Raw genomic sequence first — 24,979 nt, 5'->3', positions numbered from 1 at the left:
ATGTGTCTTCAAATGAGCCTCATTTTATGATCAACTCAACGTGTGTAATCTCCAGTACAAATACATTTTAAAGTGCAGGTTTCAAAGAATATTTTACAAATAAGACTTCTCATTGTGGGTTTTTAAAGGACGGTATTCTTAAACTGGGCCTAATAATCCAACAATAGTTCAAATCTATGTATGCAGAGTTATTTAGTTGAATGTAGACCACCCACACTCGTTTTAACACTTCATGTACCATCAAACGTCACCTCGTCTTTTTGATTAGTTCTTAGGAGAAGAGCAGCTACCAGCTGTGGCTAAAGACAGTGACATTCAGACGGAGACATCCCTCATCAAGGGGGTCCCAGCTGAACTTTATGAAGGTCTCCTTAAAGCTCCAACCCCAGAGCACGGCGAATACTTTGATCCATATGTGAGCTTGTTCCAGATCCGCCCTGATCGAAAGGCATGGAAGCTGCAAAGCTGCATGAAACACATTTGCTTTCATTTAATGGCCTATTGCTGTTAACGTTTCCCGTTCACCAACATGCAGACAGATATGGAAAGGGTTTGGTTGCGACGCGGGAAAAAGATTGAGTTTTTCCAAGGAACTAACCTAAAGCGATGTTAGTAATTCATCACAATTCATTCACATGCTAATGCTTTGGTTCTAGTTCCCAGAATCTGAAGAATTGCTCTCTTTTTTTTTAAAACAGTAAAATAGAATATCTTTGAATTTTAAGTAACTTCTAAACAAATGAAGAATTTGTTGTTTGTTTTTTTTGCTTATTTTTGCACAGGGCACTTGGGTTGAGAAAATTGTTCCAATCTTTCAGACATATTGTGCACTAAACTATTTATTAACAATTGAAAAATCCACCATGCAACTGCAAACCTGTCATAGCACAACACACGTTTGTTGAACTGATAATCCCCTTAAAGCCAAATGTTGCAATGTTTGAATAATAGCACCAATCATTCCTTCTGAATCCAATTGAAACGAAATAAAAGGCTTTTTTTTTTCATTTTACACCAAGGGATTCTGCTGCCACACCTTACTCACTGATGGCTGTTTAGTTGCATTCAGTGGCAAACGTCTTACACATAATTGTATTCCCTTTTTTTTTTTTTACGTTTCCTTACTGATCCAGTCCACTTCTGTACCTGAGCTGCTGTTGCACGGCTTGCTTTTAGCGTATACAGTTGTAACCTGTATATATGCTCTCGCTATAGTGAGCATACATCAGAGATATCCAGATCAATATTTTTGTACCTTTTGCTTTGGTTTCCACAGTATGAGACCTCCATCCCTCCCTGTTCTCTCACCTTTACTGCCTTTTCTTTTTGCACAACTGCTCCATTTCTATTTATTCACCTATACCTCTTCTTCACCTTGCCATTTTCTTCCTTTCTTCTCTGTGTGCGTGTGTGTGTGTGTGTGTGTGTGTGTGTGTAGCACAAGGGCACATTGTAAGTCCTGGTATATGCCTCTAACCCCTCTTTATGAGGTTACTCACCATTACATGTAGCCCTCACTCTCTTCCCATTAACCCTCTATGAAGAAAAAAACCTCTCTGCTTTCGAGATGGTTCAAAGTGTGCACTATGCTCTTGTGTGTTTTTACATCTCATTTACCTTGCTACGACTTCCTCTCTCAGGCCCCCGTGGGTGTGTGTGTAGCATGGTGATGGAGGGTTTTCATTGCAGCTTTACGGCACCTTTGGTTCAGACTTCTCTGTGTACATGCGCCTCACACTCCACAGACAGAAGTCCCAGTTATCACATGGCTGCTGCACCGCTGCGGCACTGTTTCTGGATCCCCATGAGGAACTGATAGTAAGATTCTGCAGCACTGGCGCCGGAGAAAAGCCTGGTGTGGGGAAGTCTTTAACGGGCGGTATGTAGGCCAAGTGTAGACAGACTTGTGGGTGTTTAACCCTCCAGAGAATCACATTCCCATTGTTAATTTGAACTCCTCCTCCTGTTAACAACAGCGTATCTCTTTTACTTTAAGCCTAGAGCAAATCTTTTTTATTCTGTTTCAGGCTGGATATGAAACATGACATAAAACCAGAGATGCGGCATAAAACCACAAACATGTGAAAACTAAATGCACCCTAGAACACTTGAACACTGTACAAAAAAAAGTTCCTGTGATGAACATTGCGTCTTTTGATCAGTTTGGTTGGTGGTTGCATCATTTTCACATTTACACCACATTCACAACAGTTTGAGAGCAGCATTTGCATAAATTCAACAAAAATAACATCGTTAAATGTTGGTCCAAGAAAGAGCAAAAGCCTTAATATGCAGAACAAATTTCAGTTAATTCAGGAGGAAATCCATCCTGGAAAAGGCAGAGTTACTGATTCCTACCTTCAATTAATCAGAATAGTGTGAGAAATTGCATCTTTGCAGATCTGTCATCAGTAGTGAGACATGAAGTGGCTTTTGAGAAGCCAAGAAAAAAAAGGATTTTCATTTGTTAATTTCTCAGTCAAATGGAGCCCTACATATCCCTCTGAATCTCAAGGAAACATTTAATATCTCTCATAGTATTTCCATTGCTAAAGTTCAACACGAGCACGACTCAGTGTTTTTTCTATAGCATGGCGGACAGAAGAAGTCAGGAAATCAAGAACGCGTTTAGTGTTTTACATTTTTTTTTAGAACGTGGCCATTGGACCATTTCATCTGGGTATTAAAGTACTGTTGAAAGAGTTGTAAAATAATACACAACCAATGTACTTTTGTGATTTTTTCCTGAACATATATAGAGCATCATTCCTTTTTAGTTGCAGCTTTACATTTTTTTTTATTTTCCAAAGGATTTAAGAAAGGGTTGTATAATTCCCAAGAGTTAAAAAAAAATAAATGCTCCCAAACTGCAATAAATCATGCCCAGCTTTCTACTCACCTGAAGCAGTCAGGTCTACCATTAGAGTACACATCTACCTGTCAGATATATCACTTAACCATGCATTGACTCTCCTTTCAGTTCATGTCCTCTTGTGCTCTACCTGACCCTGACCACTGAACCTCCAAGAGTCTCTCTAAAGGAGTATTCCTTATATATGATTCAGACACAGGAGGCAAGCTGAAGTGGCAGTAAATAATACCGAAGGGTAAAAATGTAAGTAAGAAGATAGCATATATCTCGGGTGGTTTCAGTAAACCATGCACTGATCTGGAACTCTACACCAACCAATAAAAAAGCAGAAGGGATGGTCAAGGCAGCCAATTAATCAAACGACAAGGTGAAGGCTACATGGTCCCTGTGACGCCATTTACTGTGTACTCAGGCTTGGCGTGTAGCGAACACATGCATACACAGGCATTTCACCCCTTTCTTGTCATTTACTTCAGCTTTTGGACTGGACTCTGAAGTGTTCACACGATCTTGCAGGGGACTATTCATGTCTTTAATAATGCACACAACACAGAATGGGTGAACATTTGTGGTGAGTTCTGCTTTCAAGGTTTCTTTTATACAAATATAGGACTTGTCTGGTAAATGCCTGTTCTGATACAAAAACAGTTTTTTCTTTCATAAGCTGTCAACCCCACCTTCTCTTCTAGAAGGAAATGGTTGTTTGTCAAGATAAAACTATCTTGTAAAAAAAGAAGAAAAAGACATATTTTAGACCATTTCCATTTCCAATGGCAGTCTCACTATTCCAAGTGGTTTCGTTTTTTTTCACTGTGACTGTGAAAGGATGGAGGAATTTGATGTAAGTACTGCTGAACATTTTCAGACAGGTCCCCAAATGAGACTATGATTAAGTCACACTGAGGCACCAGGGCTCGATAAACTTGGAGTTTCTTGGGGACCCAGGAAAATTAAAAATGTTTTATGTCTCCGATCACACAGTCACACAGCTGCCAGAATTATATCAGAAATGTTTTCAAACACTGAAAGCATTTTCCCTAATCTCTGTATCTCTGCATTTTAATTGTCAACAGAAATAATAGAATAATTGAGGACGGTGTCCAGTAAAGATGGAACTGGGAGTTAATGTCTCTGGAAACAAGCCCAGGTAGTTGGCTGCTCTCTCCTGTCTGTTTCCATTTGTACAAAAAGTACACTGCTCTATCTATCTATCTATCTATCTATCTATCTATCTATCTATCTATCTATCTATCTATCTATCTATCTATCTAGCATCTATTTATTATTTTTAATACACACCACCTGAAAGCATAATTTAACAGAGCAAAATTTAAAACTCCTTATAAAAACCTGAGATAATTAAATCAGGTATAGGTAACAGTTTTATTTTCTGAAAAAAAAAAGAAAAACTAAATGCACTAAATGGCCTTGGTGCTGATCATATTCAGCCTGTAAGATGACAGCTTTTGCACAAAACGCATCAGTGTGGTAGAGACTCTTACAGGCCTAATGGATGATCATATAACGTGTTATTCATTGCAGATGTATCAGTGATGGGGTTTTTGAATTGGTCCTTGGCTTCCTCCTGGTTGTCCTCCTCCGTGTCTTCAATTACACTGCAGTTCTGTCTAACCAGGCTGTAAGCCCAGTGCTCCTTCACAGCTGTGATGCGCTCCCCTGGGACCACAAACACCAGTCAGGCTTCCCGGTCACGGGTGTTTTGTGCTGTTGCTGGCAGGCTAACTAGACAAAGGTCACATTCCTGCCACACATGTCGTCAGCAGATAAATACACATTTTTAAGATGTATGTGTTGCCCACATTACACAAATGTAGTCTGGGATGGTTTTTTATTTATTTAAAGAGGTGAAGATTATTGCAAGTGTCTTTACCTAATCAAAATAATAGAGGATATTCCAACCAAGCAAGGCGGCACCAGACTCTTTGCTTTTGACCTTGAGATGTGTTCGGTTTCAAATGCCTCTTAATTCGTAAGGCTTCCCTCTCTCCTTTTACTGGATGTTAAAATGGCTGAATCGAATCTGTGCACTGGAAAACACACAAGACATACACCCTCAGCGTGTAGCAAAATCAAAATGTGATCAGCTTTTAAGAACACTTTGGCTTGCAGTTAGTTAGTTGCAGATAGGATGAGTCATCCAGGTGAAAAATACCTTCCACACTGAGTTACTTTATCTGTGAAAAGTAACAATATGACAGGTTATAAAGTATGACATCATAAAAGACAGGAACCGAAAGAAGCACAGGAAGAAATATCATCATTATATAACAACAGATGGAGAACATGATTAGCATAGAGTCGCTGCTAGTTTCATCGCTGTGTTGCAACACACGAGGATGGACTGTAATTACATCACTCCAAGAAACAGTGTCACTGTTAGTAAAAACAACCTCCATTGTCAGAAGAAATATCACAGTATAGCTAATGGAAATGTTGTAGGATAATGAATAATGATAAAGGATTAGGGTTAGGAAAGGGTTTGACATTTGTGAGTTGTACTATGCAGTGAGTCAGTGGTGTTATTTTGAGCAGAGTGAGGGTGAAATCTTACGGAGGCCCTGCAGTGCGAGTATTTATTAAAGCCAGAGTGTGTGTGTGTGTGTGTGTGTGTTTGTGATTGTGTTAGCATGCAGAGTGATCATGGGACACTTTCTTGTCTATCTTGAGATCTTGTGGAGCATTGTTGCAGCCCGCAGCTATCTCAGCAGGAGAAAAAACCCCCCCAAAAAAACCCAACAACAACACAAAACAGACTTTCTGTTCAGCTCAGCTCAGTCTGCAGGTCCACTGATCTACACATCTCACATAGACCTAGGGTGACGTGACAGGAGAGCTGATGCCTATGTTGTATTAAAAAAGGACTTTTCAGAATAGTTTTTGGTATTTTCCAAGAGGACAAAAAAGGATCTGTTTTCGGAAGTCACAAGATGAGCATACTATTACCAATCATTTAAAATCGGTGTCATGAGAGGCCATGGTTTCGTCGCCCTACTTACAAGAAAAAAAACACATTTTCTTAGGTCACTACTTTATGATTTGGAAAACAGAATCAGATCAAGTAAAACGCGGACAATTGATTTTTTTTTAACAGCTGTTTCTTATAGTCAAATGTGTTGTTGTTGTTGGATTCCCGCTCATCAAAAATTGATACCTAGCTGTTTAAAATCTCTTACGGAGCAGCAGAACAGCGGCATGTCTAATTGCTGTTTTGAAAATGAGTCAAACATGCTCTGCTTGTGTTTGCTCATCTAGGTGCTGAATCCTCAAACCAGCAGAACAAAATCATCAGTCGAAAAGCTCTCTATCAGGTTATTCATATATAAAAAACAGCCTTCAGCATTGCAAACCAGCACTAGTATGTCTAACTGCTATTTAACCATGAAAAATAAATGTCCTTGTAGCGTGTGTGATGGTTTCTGTCCTTGACTTTTCCATCAGTGGACACCAGCATTAGTAGCTTTTCAAAGGGCTGCTGAGTGGCTTTGAATAACTGTCAGGCCCTAAAGGATGGCGTGTGAGGTTAGAGAGTGTTAAATCTGCCTTTCCTGCATGGAAAGCCATTGTGCTGCTAAAGCATCTTTGAAAGCAGCAGAACACCCTGCAGATATACAATAAGCACCACTTTGGAATTGAATCATGCTGCACTGAGAAACAGATGGCGAGTGTTAGAGCAGGAAGAATGAAATGTTGACATTTTAGGTAAGGCAGTCGTGTTAAGTATCGGTTCATGTGCTCAAGCTACCTGTTACGATAATGATATGTATTGCACACCAGCAAACCTTTGTTGTCCTTTTTTTTTTTTTTTTGCAACTGGGATGTCTAGTAGCTTTGCATCTAAGCACCTGTCTGATTCAGCTATCAGCCCACTAGATACCGTTTGACATGTCAAAGTTACTTTTTCAAGCCTTCAGTTTGGATGAAATGATTAATTTCAAACCCCCCCCCCCCCGCTGTCTGTGATGAACAAAAATACATATTTGTGATTCGTAATGTTCTCAAAAATGCGACATTTTCCCAGCTAACAATGGACGGATTAGAAAGGAAAATTGCCGTTAGACATTTCTGCAATGAAATCTAAAAAGACCACCTCACACAAATATAATAGAGTTATAGTATACGGGGACAAACTGTACCGGCTTTATAAAACGTGCAAATACACTCTAAGCTTACAAATGTAAAAATGAGGGTTTCAGGGTAACTACCAAACAAACAGAGAGGGGAGATTTGTTTTGATGCATGTTGCATAAATGCTCTACTCACATCGTTTATGGGGCGGCTCTGGCTCAGTGGTAGAGTCGGTCGTCTCTCACAACCGGAAGCAACATGTTTGCTGTGTCCTTGGGCAAGACTCTTAACCCCGAAATCTTCCAGCTGCGTCGTCGTGTGGCATATGAGTGGGATTAGTTACTTCTGATGGACACTTTACATAGCAGCCTCTGCCATCAGTGAGTGAATGGGTAGATGTGACATGCGGTGTAAAGAGCGCTTTGAGTAATCAGAACACTATAGAAAAGCGCCGCACAAGCTCAAGTCCATTGACCATTCATCATTAACAACAGCTACATATAGTTTTCATACTATCCACTTCCTCCTGCTACTTCTGTGGCTGAGATTTTCAAACATTAACATCTAAGTTAACCTCACGGAAAGGATAGACATTATGCTACGATCCCGAACCGCACATTCAAGCTGCGACACCTCCGCATTCCGTCTCAACATCACAGATAATGCCGAGGTAAACGCTGTGGGATTAAACGGCGGCTGCAGTCATGGTAGCATTGATATTCTCTGCCAAGATTCTTCACTCGCCCACAGGCGTTGGATGGTGGGAAAGGGCGGCCCTCGTTTTTTCGCACAGTTTTTTTTTTCCCCAGCAGCCTATCATGAGCAGTGATGTCCGATTGGTTTGACGGAGCATGGCTTCATTCTAAAATACCTGACCTATATGCAAGGACGATCAGAATTTGAATGTCCCCTGTTTCTCCTGACGTCAGCTGTATTCGGGAGGGGTCAGATTTTGCCCTTTAGCCACGCAAGTTCTGTTGACTGATTTGAAACAAGAGGTGAAAAAAAGAGGACGTCTCAGCACGGGTTGGGCTAACATTTGACCTGCTCCCAGACCGGTATTCCTAATACTGGACCTTTTTTTTCCCTGTCATTTTATTTCATCCGATCAATCCATTTTTCTCCCATGATGACCCAGCATTATTCCTTCACTTGCTGACAGTGAAAGCAAACACTTTTCTTTTTAACAGGCAAAAACCTCAAGCAGTACCTGACTCATCGGTGAACAGCCACATGGGGTTAGGCCGAGAAAGTGGGAGATGAAGAGAAATGGAGAGAGACACACTTACAGCAGCAAACTGCTCTGATCCACATGAGTTTACCAATTATCCATATCCTTCACATTGGTGCAATGTTTACAAGATCAGTACCTTGCTAAAACAGGCTCAGGGTTAGGGTTAACTTACCTTAGACACCAGGATGTATTTGAATGTGATTCTTTTCTAGTGTGACCATGCTTCCCAGATCTTGGTCTTGTATGTGGCCCTTTAACCCATCATGATAACGCAATAGTGCTTTCTCTTCTTAAAAAAATAAAACCAGATGGTACCTATTCTCCTGAGTTGGGTTTTTTTGGTTTGCTTGGCTGCCGATTGAAATATGCACGCTGTGTATGCATATTTTATATCCACATGTTTTGCTCTTTGCAAAGTGGACAGAGGCTCCACTGAAACACTGAGTTGTGGCTGAACTGTGCAAGGTGTACCATGTTCAAGTGAAGATTACCAGTGGATGGTAAAATGAAGTGCCTATGCCATGTGTAGGCTAACCTCATGTGATTTAGTTACCATGGCAACCTGTATGAGAGGATATATTGTGCCTGTATCCCTTTTTATTTTTTGTCCGACATATGTTTTTGTCCCCGTCATGATAACATTGGCTAACATTGATATGGCAGGCTTTGTTTTAAACGTGCTGTTTACCGTAAAACAGTAACCTTCTCACTCAGATTGTATGTGGGAGATAGAATGACTGTGTGTGTGTGTTAGTGTGTGTGTGTGTGTTTCAAAAGGGAGAGGCCAGCTGGATGGGTCTGGTATTAGGTTACAGAATGGAGTAGTTTCTGCTCTATGACTGTCTCAGATCAATTAAAAGGGAGAGTCGGGCAGAAAGTGAGGGGGGTGACGAAAGAAGTGGAGTGAATGAGGAAAGAGGAAATGACTGAACATTTAGCTGACAGGTGGAGGAGGAACAGAGGGAGGAGGAGGGACTGAGAGGTAAAAGATTTTTTTAAAAAAAGGACGAGGATATTGCAGGGACGAGGATGTAATGAAACGGCTCTAGCAGCGCAATAACCACAAACGCAGCTGTGTCACCAGAGAGTGATTCTTAAAGGAATACGCTAATGCTCGGACACATAAGCACTCTGGTTTGATCATTTTAAGTGTCACCTGTCTGTGTGTTCACTTATAAATGTGCTCCTCTTCTTGTACGGCAGAGCATAGCTGAGAAAGCAAATGAAATAAAACATAAAAAATGCAGAGGTGACGTATTATGAATCCCTCTAGAAGGAAATTGGTAAGAAGGATTTATTTCAGATTGGATGTTACACAAAGAGCAGAAAGTACGTCCAAATATTTGCGGTGATTTACAGCCTCCTCTGGCTAAATCAAGAACAAGAAAATGTGAGATTTATCTTCTCATTTTTCACATTTCCTTGTGTGTGAAGAGCTGCAGCAGCGGTGTGAAAATAAAAACCCTGAGCCTGATAAATACACTGCACAGCAAACCAACAGATTATTATTCTACAAGTGAGGGTTGCAAAGCTGCTAATCAAATGTTGAGGATGTCTCCAGCTGAGCTAACCATCTCCAATATTTGTTTACTTACTGTCTCCAATTTACGTTTACATTTGGCGCAGCAGATATTGCATGAACAGGAGAATTTTAATATCGTAAAATATCTTGAAAGTCATTCAGCGGTCGAGCAGAATTCACACTTGCGGATACAAGAGGAGACGTGTCCAGTTGCCATGTCTGCCTGTGAAATCTATTTATTGAAAGTGATTCAGCTGATTACAGGGAGAGTAGGCACCTAATCACTACAAGCAACAAAGCATGAAGACGTGAACCACAGTCTCCAACACCACGGCTCTCTGTTCATTGTGCTGTGCGGTGGAAATGTATATTATTAGTAACATTGGATTATTTAAAGATGGGTTTAGCGCACCACTTAATCTTTTTTGCCATGGCTTACCCTTCTCTAACTGCTTTTGTAAAAGAGAAAATTAGATTTTTCTGTCTGTGCACCCTTTGAATTCAGCCCGTGTAGACTTTGTGCTATAGTATGTTTTTCAATCACCTGGAAATACTGAACTGTTTTTATTCATTGAAACAGTTGTGGAGACTGAAATAGCATTGGCATTAAAGTTAAGTCTAAAATCCAGTCTTCTTTGAGCTATGTTTTTGTCTTCACTTACTTCTTAGTGAAATTTCTGACCCATTAGCTTCCAAACGCATCACTAGGTTAGCCACTAGTTTAAGCTATAGCTGCTTATTTTGTTTGATAACCATTGAGTGATGCTCTAGTCCAAAGTGTGGGCAAAAAGTATATTTATATGAATAATCACTACAAACAAGTGACAGATAAAATTACTTTTTTCATTTTGGACGAACCACACCTCAATAGCCACCTGTAGCCTGTTGTTTTTGTAAGTTAGCTGCTAAATGATAAGCTACGTTGATAAGCTAGTTGCTTACTTGGTTTGGGTTTAAGGTTAGCATTCTGTAAAAGCACTGGTAGCTTCTTGTCTTTTGATACTTAGAGGCTAAATGCTCAACTATGTGGATAAGCTTGTTGCTAAAGCTGTTGATGTCATAAAAGAAACAGAAAAAAATGCTAAAAATCTCCTTTAAGAACGTCCAGTCCTGCGATAATTCCAATGACTAGTTTTGGCTCGTTTTGTGCTAAAGATCTTCTTAAGTCTGTGGTGCAGCTGTGACACTGCCGCTCTGAATTCATTTTCCATGTCCAGCTTTGATCTGTATTTTGTGTTGGATTGAGGCAACTGCAAAAAACCTATTTCACACAGGTAGCATGTTGGCACTAGCCCGAGGGGTGAGCTATGACTCATCACATTTAGTAGTTGTGACGTGTGGTGCAGGTTCATCATCAGCCCTGCGTTTACCTGGAAGTCCTCGCACAAAATATGCCATGCTTTGCCTGCAGTGCAAAGCTGTGTTGCATTGTTTTCATTAAGCATCTGAAAATACAAGTAGTCATTTAAAGAGCTGATTTCAATTCATCAACAGAAAAGACAAAAACATAAAATTAATGAATCCAACTGAAAAGTATCTCTGCCTAAAACCTTTTTTTTCCACTCAGGGTTTTCCCCCCAAAATTAAAAAAAACACATAAGCACTGGTTGCATGTTCCTTTATTACAATGAACACTGGGTACTGTAGTTTATTTTGAGTCTAAGTAGTCATTTAAAGAGCACACATCAAGCGCATCATTGGACCCAAATAACACTAACACACTTTCATTTGTGCTGATGTAATTTTTTATTCTGAAAATATAAAACGGGTCTTCTCTGTGCTGTTTTTGCAGTTTAAATTCTAGTATTTTACACGACTTATTGAAAGGATGATCTGTTCATAATTTGCTGATATCTATTGTTAACATGATGGGCAGACACTCTAGAGAGGATAACAAAATAACACTTAGCGGGTCCTCTTTCCCCTCCATATTTCTTCAAGCATGATCCGCTTGATAATCAGTGACATACTGTACATACAACTCTGTTTACAGGATATATGCTAACGCCCAGGCGGGGGACTTTACCTATTCTTGGTACCATCACCAAATGGTGGCTTCCAAGTATTTCCTGCTCTAAAGCAGCAGGATGATTTGTCCTGTTCTTTCTTGGCAGGTAAATAGCTGTTTACTCTTCGGTGATGGGAGCCGGGATGTAGTCAATCACGGGTGATAACATCCCTGCACCTTCTTCATTCTAATCACGGCGTGTATAAGCAAGTTAAAGGACAATGTACTGCACCTGTTTCCCAGACAGTTAGTCAGGTCGTGGATGTGTTTATGTTTATCGGGAGGATTAGATTATTTAGAGATAGACTTAAAGCACGTCACTTAAACCCCTTAAGGTGATATTTATACTGTTCTGACTTCCACACTGCACTTTCTGATTGCTGTTGCTTCCCTTCACTATTTATAACCAAGTCTTTTTCCTGCTTGGCTCCTTTATCTGCCTCGATCGCCCTCCCGCCGTCTCACTCTCTCTCTCTCTCTCTTTCCCCCCTCCCTCCCCATTCTCTTTTACTCCCTGCGTCACTGAATCTGTGCATTGAGCATGAGTGTGTGTGTGTGTGTGATGACAGAGATGCAGAGGCGGCTTGCATGGTAGCTAAAACAGAAGCTGTCTCTCTCTATCACACACACACACACACACACACACACACACACACACACACACACACACACACACACACACACACACACACACACACACACAGCCCCAAACAGAATAACTGTTATTTAAAGACTAGAGCAGTACTTGCTCATTTGAGGAGGGGGAGAAAAAAAAATCGCTCAGAGAGATTGACGGTTTGGAGGAAAGGAGGGGTGGGTAAGATGGAGAGAGTGAAGGGAGGGAAAGAAGGGAGGTACCTAGTGATGGAAAGATAAGAGAGAGAGGCAGGAGGAGAGCTAAAGGGGATGATGTCATCTTTTAACCCTATACCGCTCCCCTTCTCCTTTCTGTTTCCTCCCCAGATTCTTCCTCCGCTCCTCTCTGTGTCTTTCTTCAGCAGGACTATATTTAGATTTGTGCAGCTGTGAGTGTGTGTGTGTGTGTGTGTGTGTGTGTTTGTGTGTTGATGCTGTTGCAGGGCGCTCGGCACTGCTCTGTCTTATACGGCGTCGCTCTTTTTGCCAAATGCTTCCCCTCTCCTCCTTTCGCTGCCACCATCTTTTCAGTGTCACAGGCTGTCGTTCCCTCACTCTGGTCCGCGTCATCTTTAGTATCAGCCTCTCCACCCTCCTTGCATTCACAGTAAATGTCCAGATAGAGTTCACTATTTTATCTTATTGTCAATTCATCAACAGAAAAGACAAACACATAAAATTAATGAATCCAACTGAAAAGTATCTCTGCCCAAAACCTTTTTTTTCCACTCAGTGTTTTCCCCCCAAAATTAAAAAAACACATAAGCACTGGTTGCATGTTCCTTTATTACAATGAACACTGGGTACTGTAGTTTATTTTGAGTCAATCCTACATACACAGCATCCTGCAGCAAATCATTGCTAGTAGCCTACAAAATGTGGATTAAACCGCCACAGAAAGTAGTCCCCCAAGAAATTACATTTTGTTCCTGTTTGAGTTATATTTCAAAAAAATCTACAGTATTAGCAGTAAAGTTAATATTTTTTTTTGCCTTTTTTCATTCTTTTGGTTGCTTTTTCTCTAACCTTTTTCTCATCGACACAAAAAGAGAAAGATTCCTGGCGTGGCGGTCAAATGTGCTTCACCACTTGCTTTTTTTTTTCTTGCTCATTAAAACCAAGCGGCAACCTCCGCTGTTGAAAATTGAAGCAGATGCAAAAGTGCTAAATCCTGCAGTTTTTTTTTTCGCCTGCTTGAGGCTGGCTGCAGAAGTCACAGTTACATACTGCATGGTTTAAAAAAAAAAAAAAATTGGTCTGATAAGCTCGTGTCTGGGTTGGCAAACACAGTACAGGGAGTGAGTTTTTTGATAACTTTTGAACTGATGAGCTTCAGTCAATTAATCGATTTATTTGTCACATGTTATTTAAAATACAATTACAGGTGATTGAGGGAGAGGTTACAAAGTGAAGAGCGGCATGTTGTCATGGAAAAATCATTCACACATGGCACAACCAGTACTATCTGCAAAAACCAAACAAACTAAATCCACAGCATGAATCTAACAGAGCAATGTTTCTCACACCGCTGTCACTGTCACCCCCACCAACAATTTGTGTTCAGCAACCTGGATCAGTTTCAAAATATAATATATATATTTTTTTTTCATCAGAGTTTGTGAAAGAAGAGTAGGCTGCTAACCTCGCCCAGTTCATGTTTGTGGAGAGACATTTATCAGGAGACTTCTCTAAATGTCTGGCAGTTTAATGTTTTATAGGCAATAATAAAGCACTCCTCTGTACGTGCAGAAACACAATCATTCATTAGTTATTAAACTGAATCTGTCTTTTTCTTTTGTTACTGCTGTTTTACCATCTACAGCTCCTATTTCAGACAAAGAGGGAATCTCTCATTGAGCGTGCGCTGCTGAGGTTTAACACGTCATTTTTCCAAATACACCAAACAAATGTGAGTTAACCTGCAGGTAGACTTTACTGGAACTTTCTTTTATTACTTGTTTGCCCATTTGGTCCTCACTGAGATAGGTTCATACACATCCCAGATTAGAGAGAGAAAAGTGTACAGCTAGCTGAGTTGTGTTTTCATGCCACAGTATCCTGGTTTCCATGGAAATACCTACTTGGTGTTACATATTCCTGGTGCTCAAAAGTTGGTTAAATACACAGACAAGCTTTGCTAAATAGGTGTTATAATGATTTCAAAGCCCACACTTTTAGCCTCTTAAAGTGGTAGCTGTGAACATTGCATTTAAATGTGATCACTTTTTTAAAAATGAATCTTCCAATGTCTTTATTTCGTTGGCAAAACAACGTATTATGATATTACCAGAAGTTTTAAGGCAATGTAAGTATCTGTTATGAGTCATGTTCCTGCCCAACACTGTTTAACTTTTCTGAAAGTTGGGTTTCACCTTAAGGGAAAATATTGAGAACATGTGTTGTTTAATGTTCCTCTCAATGTACAAAGTAGCTTACTTTGAGTGTCAGCTCTATGATTCTGCGCAGGTGCCGTACCAAAGGTTGAAGAGGTTTGTTAACTAAAAAAGCTCCATGTCAAATGTGGTGAGGGTGAACCAAAAGTAATTCTGAAGGCCTAACAACTTAAAACAAAGGGCAGAAACACACAACAATGCTCTGAGATAAATGTTGTGAGTATTAGTGTTTTGCTTTCACATTACAAGTGGTGATGTAAAAAAGGTCACAGCAGAGAATGAGTTCTTAATAATATAAGGGGACTAAAAGACAGTCATTGAAAAGTTAGTTACTTGAGAAGATATTCTGGCTCACAGTCATGAAGATAATCTGCCATCTAAAGTTTAAAGCATTTTCAAGATCACTGATTTTAACATGATTTTATAGTTGTGGTAATGCAAGTATAAAGGTGTGCCATGTTGACATTTGGAGTGCACTCCTGAGGAGTAAGTGAAGGCACACAAATTCACAACATGAATTTAATGTGCATTCAAGATTGAATCACGGCTAAGCTTGTTGCTCATTCAAAACACCAATTTGTATTGTCAGAGACGTGAAAAAGCTCAGTATAAATGACTCACTCGCCGTGATTATGATCTTGGTGGATATTCTAATCAGCGCTCTGACATGATATTAAAAGCTGTTTCAAATGAATGGGTCTGGAGCAACCTGCGTTGACCTAATAATAGCACAGCCACGAGCAAAACTGCAATCGCTCAGCAGTACCTCACGTTTGTTTCCTTACCGCCGCATTGGGCAACCGGCTTCTGAGCCGTTTCTTTTTTCTTCCAAGTTTACCATTTGCCTTAAAACGGGGCAGCTGTGCCTCAGTGGTAGTTGGTCTTCTCTCAACCGGACGGAAAGAAGGTTGGGGTTTTGAATCCCTGAACTGGATCAGTGCTGATAGGCAGTCACTTCACGCAGCAGCCTCTGCCATCAGTGTGTGAATGGGTGATTGGGACATGTAGTGCAAAAGTGATTTGAGTAGTCAGAAGAGAAACGCGCTATACATTCTAAGTATATTTACCACTTCCAAAAACATGTACGGGGCTCTTCCTGTTTCATCTCCCTCAATCTTCCTCTTTTTTCCTTCTTGTCGTTTTATTCTCTTCACTCTTTCCCACACTTGCTCTCATGTGACCCACCAAGTTCTTTTTCTCAACGCTCTCTATCTCTCTGTGTCCAGAACATACATACATTCTTCTTCTTTCCCTTCGTCTCCTCACCGCACTCTGTTCCCATTTTTTTTCCTCAGTCCCAGCACATCTTCATACAATTACTTTCCATTAAAAATGGATTAGATTTCACCTTCACAGTGTGTCTACAGAGGGAGAACAAGAAGGGAGGGATGGAAGGAGAATACAGAGAAAAGGGGCGCAATGAGAATTCAGTGGAGAAAGGAAATGGCAGATAAGAAGGATGAGGGGAAAAAAAGATAAAGAAAAACAGGAAAGAAAAAAAAAGGAAAGGATGGACCTCTAAAATAGGCAAAGACCAATCAAGAGTAAGGACCACATCAATACTGAAGCTGCAGCTACTTTGAAGCAAAGAACAACACATTTATAGGTGTTTGTTGGTCTCCTTGTAGAGGCACAGATTTGTTCTCAAAACTAAGTCAGGACAAATAGTTCAACAACTCTTAAACTTTTCACACTTATTTTTCCTCACAAATGGTTTGAAAATTGTGTGAATGTGGTTGTCACACCTTTGGTCAGTCGCTGAGAAATGGCTGCAATTCTCAATAACAAATTGACCGCTCAGTATTGCTCAATGGACAGGCTCATGCATGTCAACACTAGCTGTAAATAGGGCAAAAAGGAAGGTTGAAGAAACCCCCAAAAAAAGATGTTGGCACAAGTCCTGTGCTGATGGTTGAACTGAAAAAATAATATGGAAAACCAGTCGTGTTATTCTGACTATACACAAATAGCATACCATCATCTGCATATATAGCAAGCAGAAGTCCAGAGAAAAATTCCAGTCGTGGTTTTTCTGACTAAACATGAATAACACACCATCATCTGCATATATAGTGAGTCTTACTGTACTGTTCTTAATCTTAACTAAAGTTTGCCCCAAATATAGAAAGTTTTCTTGATTAGTTTGAGTTTTGTAAGATTTATTTGACGCACTTTATCAAACAGTAACTTGATAAGTTTGTTATTTTTTAGGCTTTCGATAAATCACTTTGTGAAAACAGATCCCTTTTTATAAAAGCATCTGTAGTATGGAATCAGGTCCAAGTCATATTTGATAGACTCATGACCACTTTGATCGTACTAGAGTGTGTGTCTTGCATCTTGACACATGAAGCAAATGTCAGTCCTTGTCTATTGTTGTGAAGGCCAGTGCCAACGGGAGCAGATGGTCCTGGTGTGTCCCAAAGAGGTGAGGAGGCCTGGGGTTGGAAGAGCTCCAGTCGGCCCCCCTTAACCCTCGTGTTTTCCCACCTTGGGGTTAAGAAGGGTTAAATGTAATCTGCTCCTGCTGTTAGTGTGAGTGCGTATGTGTGTCTTGGAGAATGGATCATCCCCCTTTCCTTCTGTACAGTTAAGTCTAGACTGCTCCCGTCCTTTCCAGAGCCCTCAAAGTGCACTGAATTACCAGTATACACGGAATTACCAGTATACACTGAATGACCAGTATACACTGAATTAACAGTATTACCAGTATACACTGAATGACCAGTATACACTGAATTACCGGTATATTTGGTAGACCATATAAGGGCCAGTGTGAGACCACTTTTCTCTTTGTGGTGGAACATGAGTCAGTGTTTTGTTTATTTTTTTAATTTCTGTGTACCAGGGGGGCGGCGTTCATCAAATAGTCATTGTTTTAAATCACCCACTTTTTTTAAATTAACTCAGGAAACAGTGATGCCTTCATATATATCCTACCAAGCTTACATTTATAACATAAGGAATCATAAATAATGGGATTTCCCATTTTAACCATTATAGTATGGCATAAAGGATAACAATGACTGTGTTGGTCATTTTGGCGCCTTAGTCCATACGAAGTGCAATAGAATTCATGCAGACATTCATTGTCCCAAGAGGGTTAATCCCTTTGGCTTTAGTGAACTTTTATTTAATGTGTTCAAAGCACTCAGGACAAATTGTAATTACTGTGGTGAGCCTTAAACCTTTGATATTCCACCATCATTATAGATCATAATTTAAATTTTAAATGACATTTTCGACAGTCAGAGCTCGACTTTGTGACAACAGAAGTGATCTAAAGCCATGTTTCCTTAGGGTCATGTTCAGACCATACTCTTACTTTTAAATAACATTCGTGAGAATTACCACTTCCGGGTTTGAAATTCCCATGTCCTAGTTTGGGAATGTTACTCCCTGATTTGGTAAAACTGATTTGCAGGTTTTTTATATACACTTCTGGGTTTTTTTGTAATTTACCTTCCAGTGTTTTCGGGTTTCCACGACCCTGTTTTCCAAACTAGGTAGTAAGTGGAAATTTCAAACCAAGAAATAAAAATTCCAGACCCAGAATTGTCTCTTCAAAACCCATGGAGTAAGTTTTCCAAACCATCAAAAACACCTTGAAAGGAGAATATTTTCTGAGATATTTCAGGTCTTTGTAATCATCTATTTCAATATATGCCAGCATTATATTGCTCATACTAAAACTCACACCCGTCTTATATAGGCTATACGTTTATAAATCCGGGATATTTCACAGCTATATTAAGCGATCGAGTCATCAATCATCTGGTTACTCATGGAAAAAAAACAAGCATTCCCATTCGGCTGCTGTCAAAGCCTGTAAATCTCTTTTTTGCTTTGTATCCTTTTTTCCCCTTTTTCTTATAGTTTGCGAGATTAGCTGTTAAGTTTTACACCCCCAGGCCCGATCAATCAATTTAAAACTCACTGCATGTGTTCAGTAATCCACGGGCATCAGCTACTTACTCTACATCTGTGAAAGTGGTGTTTTTGGAGGTACAATGTTTTAATCTGACTGCAGGCAGCAGGTTGTTTCATTGTGACGAACAGGTCTGGAGAACGATTCTGACAGGTAATAGGACTGAGATACAACACAGGCCTCTGGAGGAAGGTGTGTGTGTGTACGTCTCTGTGTGTGTGTGTGTGTGTGTGTGTGTGTGTGTGTGTGTGTGGATGGATTCAAGCCTCTGTGTGAGTGGGTGTGTACAAAAGTGTTTGTGGAGTAATAGTCTGCTCTCTTTCCCTCATTACATTTGAAAGAAGAACCGGCCATCTCTGTATACTCCAACCCTCCCACTTTGTCAAACGTTTCACTATTAGACACAAAGCGCCTTTCAGGAAACCCATCTGACTCATCTGGCCCAGCAGCATCACCTTTTTGTTGTCCTTTAACCCCCAGTGTCTCACACACCTCTGCTTTCTGTCTCTTTCTGTCTTCCTACCTACCTCTCAATCATACAGACGCCCCGGTGGCAGAGTTACATGACCTGTTCTGTAAGAAGCTGCAGCAGTGCTGCGTGCTGTTTGATTTCCTGGACTGCGTGGCCGACCTGAAGGGGAAGGAGATCAAACGTGCGGCACTCAACGAGCTGGTGGAGAGTGTGGCCACAAGCAGAGGAGTCCTCATAGAGCCTCTGTATCCAGAGGCTATAAAGATGGTATGTGGGGAGGAAGATATGGGGGGAGGTTGAAGGTATGGATGATGTGATGGACATATGAGTATTTAAATCACAAGTAAGCATAATAAATTCAACCAGACTATGAAAAACAATGATCATAGTGGATGAGAACAGGACAAAGCCAGGTGAATATTTACATAGAACAGCTGGAAATCTTCACACAGCAGGAAAATAAGCTAAGAAAGAGGGATGGGTGAAGGAAGGAAAGAAAGATAGACAGAAGGTAATATGCAGGCTTCAAAGAGTATGAAGAAATGAAGCGAGAGAGAAAAAGAGAAGGTGAATGAGTGGTGGAAAAAAAGGAAAGGAGAGCTAAAGTGTTAGCAAAGGGCGCTTAGTAGCAATAGGCTGCACAGATGGCGAGTAAGAGAAGGGTGGAGAAGGAAGATAAAGCGTGAGTGAGTGTGGTGGACAGCACGACAGAGCTGCAGAGGTCCCAGAGGATATGAGGAAGGAGGAAACGGAAAAAAAAGGGGATTGAGGACGGCAATTAAAGTAAGCGGAGAATATGGCTGGTGTTATGAAGTCACTATACACAGAGGATGTGAAAACGCTGATAGCACACAGGATAGGATTAAATGGCTGAAGCTTTTAAGTGTGTTTAAAGAGACGTCGGTTAGATTCAAAGTCCCAGCTGAAAATAAATTAAATGTAAGGCAAAGACAAAACATGTGCAGAGCCAAAATACTCCAACTGAAACAATGAAATGTTGTGGATTTCTTTTCTGATCTAAGTTCTGTCAATTTGACAAATATCATGAATACATCCTTCCTATATCATTTAGGATAATATATTGCATCTACTCAATGCAAAAGTTGCTGCAGCATACAAGCCAATAAAGTCAAATGTCTAGAGTTAAGGAACAATGGGACTTGAATGAATAAGTCATTAAGTTGAATAAATAAGATGTGGAGGATGAATGGAGCAGGAAAGAGGAAGGAACCCATCAGTTAAAGAGAGAGAAGATGCTGTGGTGTGTTTTCAGATTAATGTCGGGACAGCTGTATTTTTTATTTTTACAATGACTATACAAAATGATTGGGTTGTTATGTAGCCATGTGAAATTAGCCATATCCTCCTGCAGGGAAAAGTTTTACTAATGCAAACAGATGAGAGAGAGAAAAATCTGAGAAGAAAATCATGCTCAACGGAGGCGTCGGGACTCAGCACATTTGCTTTTTGCAATAGGGTTTATGCACTAAATGGCCAGTGGAAATGCATTTGTTGAATAAATCATGACATAGCGAGCAGTCATGTTGCATGGCTTATTAGTTCTCCTCCATCGGCAGTCTGCAAACAGCATCAAATATGGCCGACCATAGCTGAAGAGAAAAAGAGGTTGAACCTTTTTTTTTTTTTTTTTTCACATTTGATTGTAGTGCTTTTATCTAATATTTTTGCGCAGTACCTCCTACTACTTTACACCCGTTATAGCTGATAGAAACCAATCGAAGTCTGCTTTAAATCAAAGACTCTTGAAGACTTGAAAGTTGGATTGAAAATTTGATCTTGGATTTATACTGAGGGACGATTTGGTGTAGCAACAAAATAAATTAAAAAAAATGATTTTTTATGACAATACTCTCACTGGACAGTAAAAAATGTTCAAACAATTAATCATAAAGCAAGTTTTTTGAAAGTACATCTACTCAGAGGTTTACCAACAGGTTTGGAAACATTAAGCAGGATGTGCTGTTTAACGTTTGGTTCTTTGTAAATGTCTCTTTTTCTTGTTTGTATTTCTTATTCCCCCCTTGTCCCATATCTGGATTCACACCCCTCATTAACCGTCATCAATTTTCATCTTTTCCCACTTCTGATTGTTTTTCCTCGCTCTCCTCCTGGTCTTTCAGATCTCTGTAAATATCTTCCGGACTCTCCCACCCAGCGAGAATCCAGAGTTTGACCCAGAGGAAGATGAGCCCACACTTGAAGCCTCCTGGCCACATCTGCAGGTACCACATACAAAAAAAAAAAAAAAAAAATCCTATTGTGTTAGATCAATGGCTGTATGGTTCATGCATTTTCTGCAGAGGTAATGGAAGAAGAATGGAGGGAAAAATGTGTTCTCTTTTAAAAAAAAAAATCTTCGGGACTTTGAAGTTGTTCTGTGCTTGTTTTGTTATTAAGGTGAAACTCAGCGCAGTGTCAGTAACAACCATGACAAATGGGCCCTTGGATATGTTGTACATCATACTTTGGGAGAGCAGACTAAGCCATAATGCACACAACTCCCACCTGGTGTTGCTGTTAATGCAGCGTTCAGCATTATCTCCTCGCAGACATACTGTAACTGACTCACAGGTCGCTTTACATCAGTTAAATCTGCTGTTTAGAGCAAAAAGGAAACCTGTTTTATCTTCCTGAATAACAAACAGAGATCTAGCCAAGCAGATGAACTCTTATTATATGACCTGAGATGGTTGTCTCAGTGACATTTGGGGGGTTGTTGTCAGTCATTAACCTTGAGTACAAACACATTATTGCGAGGTCCTCGTCCTTGGAATGAAAATCTTTCTCGCTTATTTGTAGCCTATTTTGAAATCATCATCATTGTTAGTCTGTTTTTGCACAGACAGAGAGTGGTGTGATATTCCAACTCACTGCACCACAATGAATAATTCGCAAAGTGTCAAACTATTCATTTTAGAAACTAACACACACACACACACACACACTTAATTATGTCTTTCGCTGGTTGTGTCCCTGTTAGCTGGTGTACGAGTTCTTTCTGCGTTTCCTGGAGAGCCCAGACTTCCAGCCCTCCATGGCCAAACGCTACGTGGACCAGAAGTTTGTCCTGCAGGTAATCTTCCCCTTTCTCAAAGAGTCAGTGAGTCACATCTAAAGCTCCGAGGGGTTTCTAAAATCCTGATCAATAGTAAAGTATTACAAATGGAGCCTGGTTATTTGCACGCTGTCAAGCTCCCTACTCTGTTGTCAATTTAAAAACCCATATGCAGTTATTTTTTTGTACAAGTTAGAACATTTTGAGAATAACCTTTAGTCTAATTAATCCTGTAAAATATATTCTCTGCTGTAAGAGTAGACACAGATACTCAAGATGTATAAAACTAGTCTCTATTTTTTTTTTTTGTGTGTGTTTATTGAGGGGTTACTGTAGGTCTATAGTTAAAAAAAACACAATTTATTTTCAATTTCATGTTAAAACTTGGATACAGAAGTGTGAATGTTTGAGAATACAATCAGAAAAGGTTCCCACAGTCTCCATATTACAAAAAAAAAAAAAAAACCCTGTATTTGAGTCTGTGATTCTCATGTGTGTTGCGTATAGCTCCTGGAGCTGTTCGACAGCGAGGACCCCAGGGAGAGGGAGTACCTAAAGACCATCCTGCACCGCGTCTATGGAAAACTACTGGGCCTCCGAGCCTACATCCGCAAACAGATTAACAACATCTTCCTCAGGTAGAGTCCGCCTCCCACCTTCCTCCAATACCCAGGGCTTCAAGGTGCTATTTATAGCGTTTCAAAAAAGTCAATAAATCAAGCATTAGCAAACAGAGAGCATCAGAAGGGAGAACTGCCGGGTTTACTCTCTATCTGTAATGCATTTTGTTTTAGTTGGTGCATCGCTTGGACAAATAAATCACGATATCACAGCACAGAACGATTTGTGGTCGTCCTCATAAGATTCTGGTCTTTAATTTTAATACATCACGTTGAATGTTAGGCCAAATTAACTGCTCTTTAGCTGCATCAGTACTAGTGTCTTGTTTTTTTTTAATTAACCGCCATTGGTGATGGCCTTGCAAAAAAAATGTTCACATATTTGTTGATTATATTATAGAGTGATAGATTTGCTGACTCTGAAGTCCAACTGGGAGGACAGACATTAACACTTAGAGCGGCTTTAAAATGCTTTCTGTACCACCTATAAAAGGCAATAACACAAAGGAGAACGGGAGACGTGAAGCATCTTTTGAGAAGCAGTGTCGACATGTAAGGGAATATTTCTTACTAGTTTTTTTTTTAGTCGTATTCTCAGATAAAGTCGTATCCTGCCACTCATGCAAGCAGGCACACACACACACACACACACACACACACACACACACACACACACACACACAAGGCATGTACAAACATGACTGTGCTTAATTCACTGAATCAGCCATCCTGCATCCATCCTTAGAGCGAACTGGTTGTGTGATTTGTTTAACAGCTCTGACAAACAGGACTGCAGTGATTTACATCACCGGGTTTCATCTTTTTTTTTTGACGAGTTGTGTTTGAAATGTTTTGTTTGCGATGTAATGCAAAGCCAGGAGAGCTGCAGTGCTTCAAATAGTCCTATTATCAATGTGTGGAGTAAACTGATTTTAGTGTCAAGATATAGTGAGCGTAAATCGGTTCATGTGGAGTAGTCCTTCATTTCTCTCTCACATGACACAATAACAAAGGTAACATGGTTGTATATCAGACATGGTGCGTCGTTATATTGATCAGTCATCTTTTCCTGCCGGTTTTTAATTTCTAGAATTGCAGTGATTTTTAACTTTTTGAGAAACTACAAACACTAGTTACCTGATCAACTGATGAATCATTTCTCCCTCTCTCTCTCTCTCTCACTCTCTGTTTTATCGGACGTTCAGGTTCATATATGAAACTGAGCACTTCAATGGAGTCGCGGAGCTTCTGGAAATCCTCGGCAGGTATGTGTCCTCCATCATGCACACACACACACTTGAGAGCGTATACTCTGTACACCGGATGAAGGCACACTTCTTAGGATGTAGGAACACGGCCTGCAGTTACAGTTGAGTGTGAACAGAAGAACACATTTACTACCGTACTGTGGTTGCCCAGCTGCTCACATGAATGAGACAGCTGGGCAACCCAGTGACTTCAGCAAACTACAGAAGAAACAGTGAGAAAGCATAAGCACCACTGCAGCTGCTCAACACAACAAAACAACGTGCATTTATTTTTTCTCTTTTTTAAGGGGTATAAACACAACAGTAATATCAAGCCGGATGGTTTTACACATGAGATGAATTACAAGTTAAGTAAAGATGGAAAGTAAGAAGAGGGAATGTAAATACATAAATAAAAGATGACTGAGGTTTTTGTAATCTATTGCTGGAAGCCAGTTGGAGAATAAAAAGGAAGAAGGAGTTGAAGTGTGTGCAAGAAAGGAAGCTTAAATGATATGCATAGGATGGCAGGAAAAAAAGAAATGTGAGATAAAATGTCAGTTAAAGTCACTGCTTGTTGAAATTTCTGAGTTTGTTTCCGGACTTTCCCGGTTGTATTAAGATTTAGAATGTTTTAGTAAAAATCATGTTGACGTTTCTTTCATTTTCCCCTCCATAAAGCATGCTGAGGTTCAAAACATGAGACACTTTTTGATAAACCAAACCACCATTTCGCCTGGTCAAAAAAGTGAAATCAAAAAATGGACAATGACTTTGATAACTCTGGTGTCAATGATGACCAGAAAGAGACGTAGGAAGGAAAGGGAAGAAGCCAAGGTGAGAAAAGAGAGATGAAGGGAGGGTATGAGAGATGGAGATAAAAAA

At 40.1% G+C, this 24,979-nt stretch overlaps 1 protein-coding gene across 1 annotated transcript in view; it reads left to right on the top strand.

Annotated features, from left to right (window-relative positions):
• The window catches only part of ppp2r5b (protein phosphatase 2, regulatory subunit B', beta), a 41,361-nt gene that overhangs the window by 1,850 nt on the left and 14,532 nt on the right, over positions 1 to 24,979 (top strand). Inside the window, exons 2-6 of the mRNA XM_061032071.1 lie at positions 19,222 to 19,418; positions 21,293 to 21,394; positions 22,153 to 22,245; positions 22,735 to 22,865; positions 24,053 to 24,112. Of these exons, the coding sequence (XP_060888054.1) occupies positions 19,222 to 19,418; positions 21,293 to 21,394; positions 22,153 to 22,245; positions 22,735 to 22,865; positions 24,053 to 24,112 (583 nt within the window). The remainder of the gene's footprint in view (positions 1 to 19,221; positions 19,419 to 21,292; positions 21,395 to 22,152; positions 22,246 to 22,734; positions 22,866 to 24,052; positions 24,113 to 24,979) is intronic.

This window comes from Labrus mixtus, chromosome 23 (genome assembly GCF_963584025.1).
Source record: "Labrus mixtus chromosome 23, fLabMix1.1, whole genome shotgun sequence".
In the NCBI taxonomy this organism is placed as follows: Eukaryota; Metazoa; Chordata; class Actinopteri; order Labriformes; family Labridae; genus Labrus; species Labrus mixtus.
This window is presented reverse-complemented; position numbering and strand designations above follow the sequence as displayed.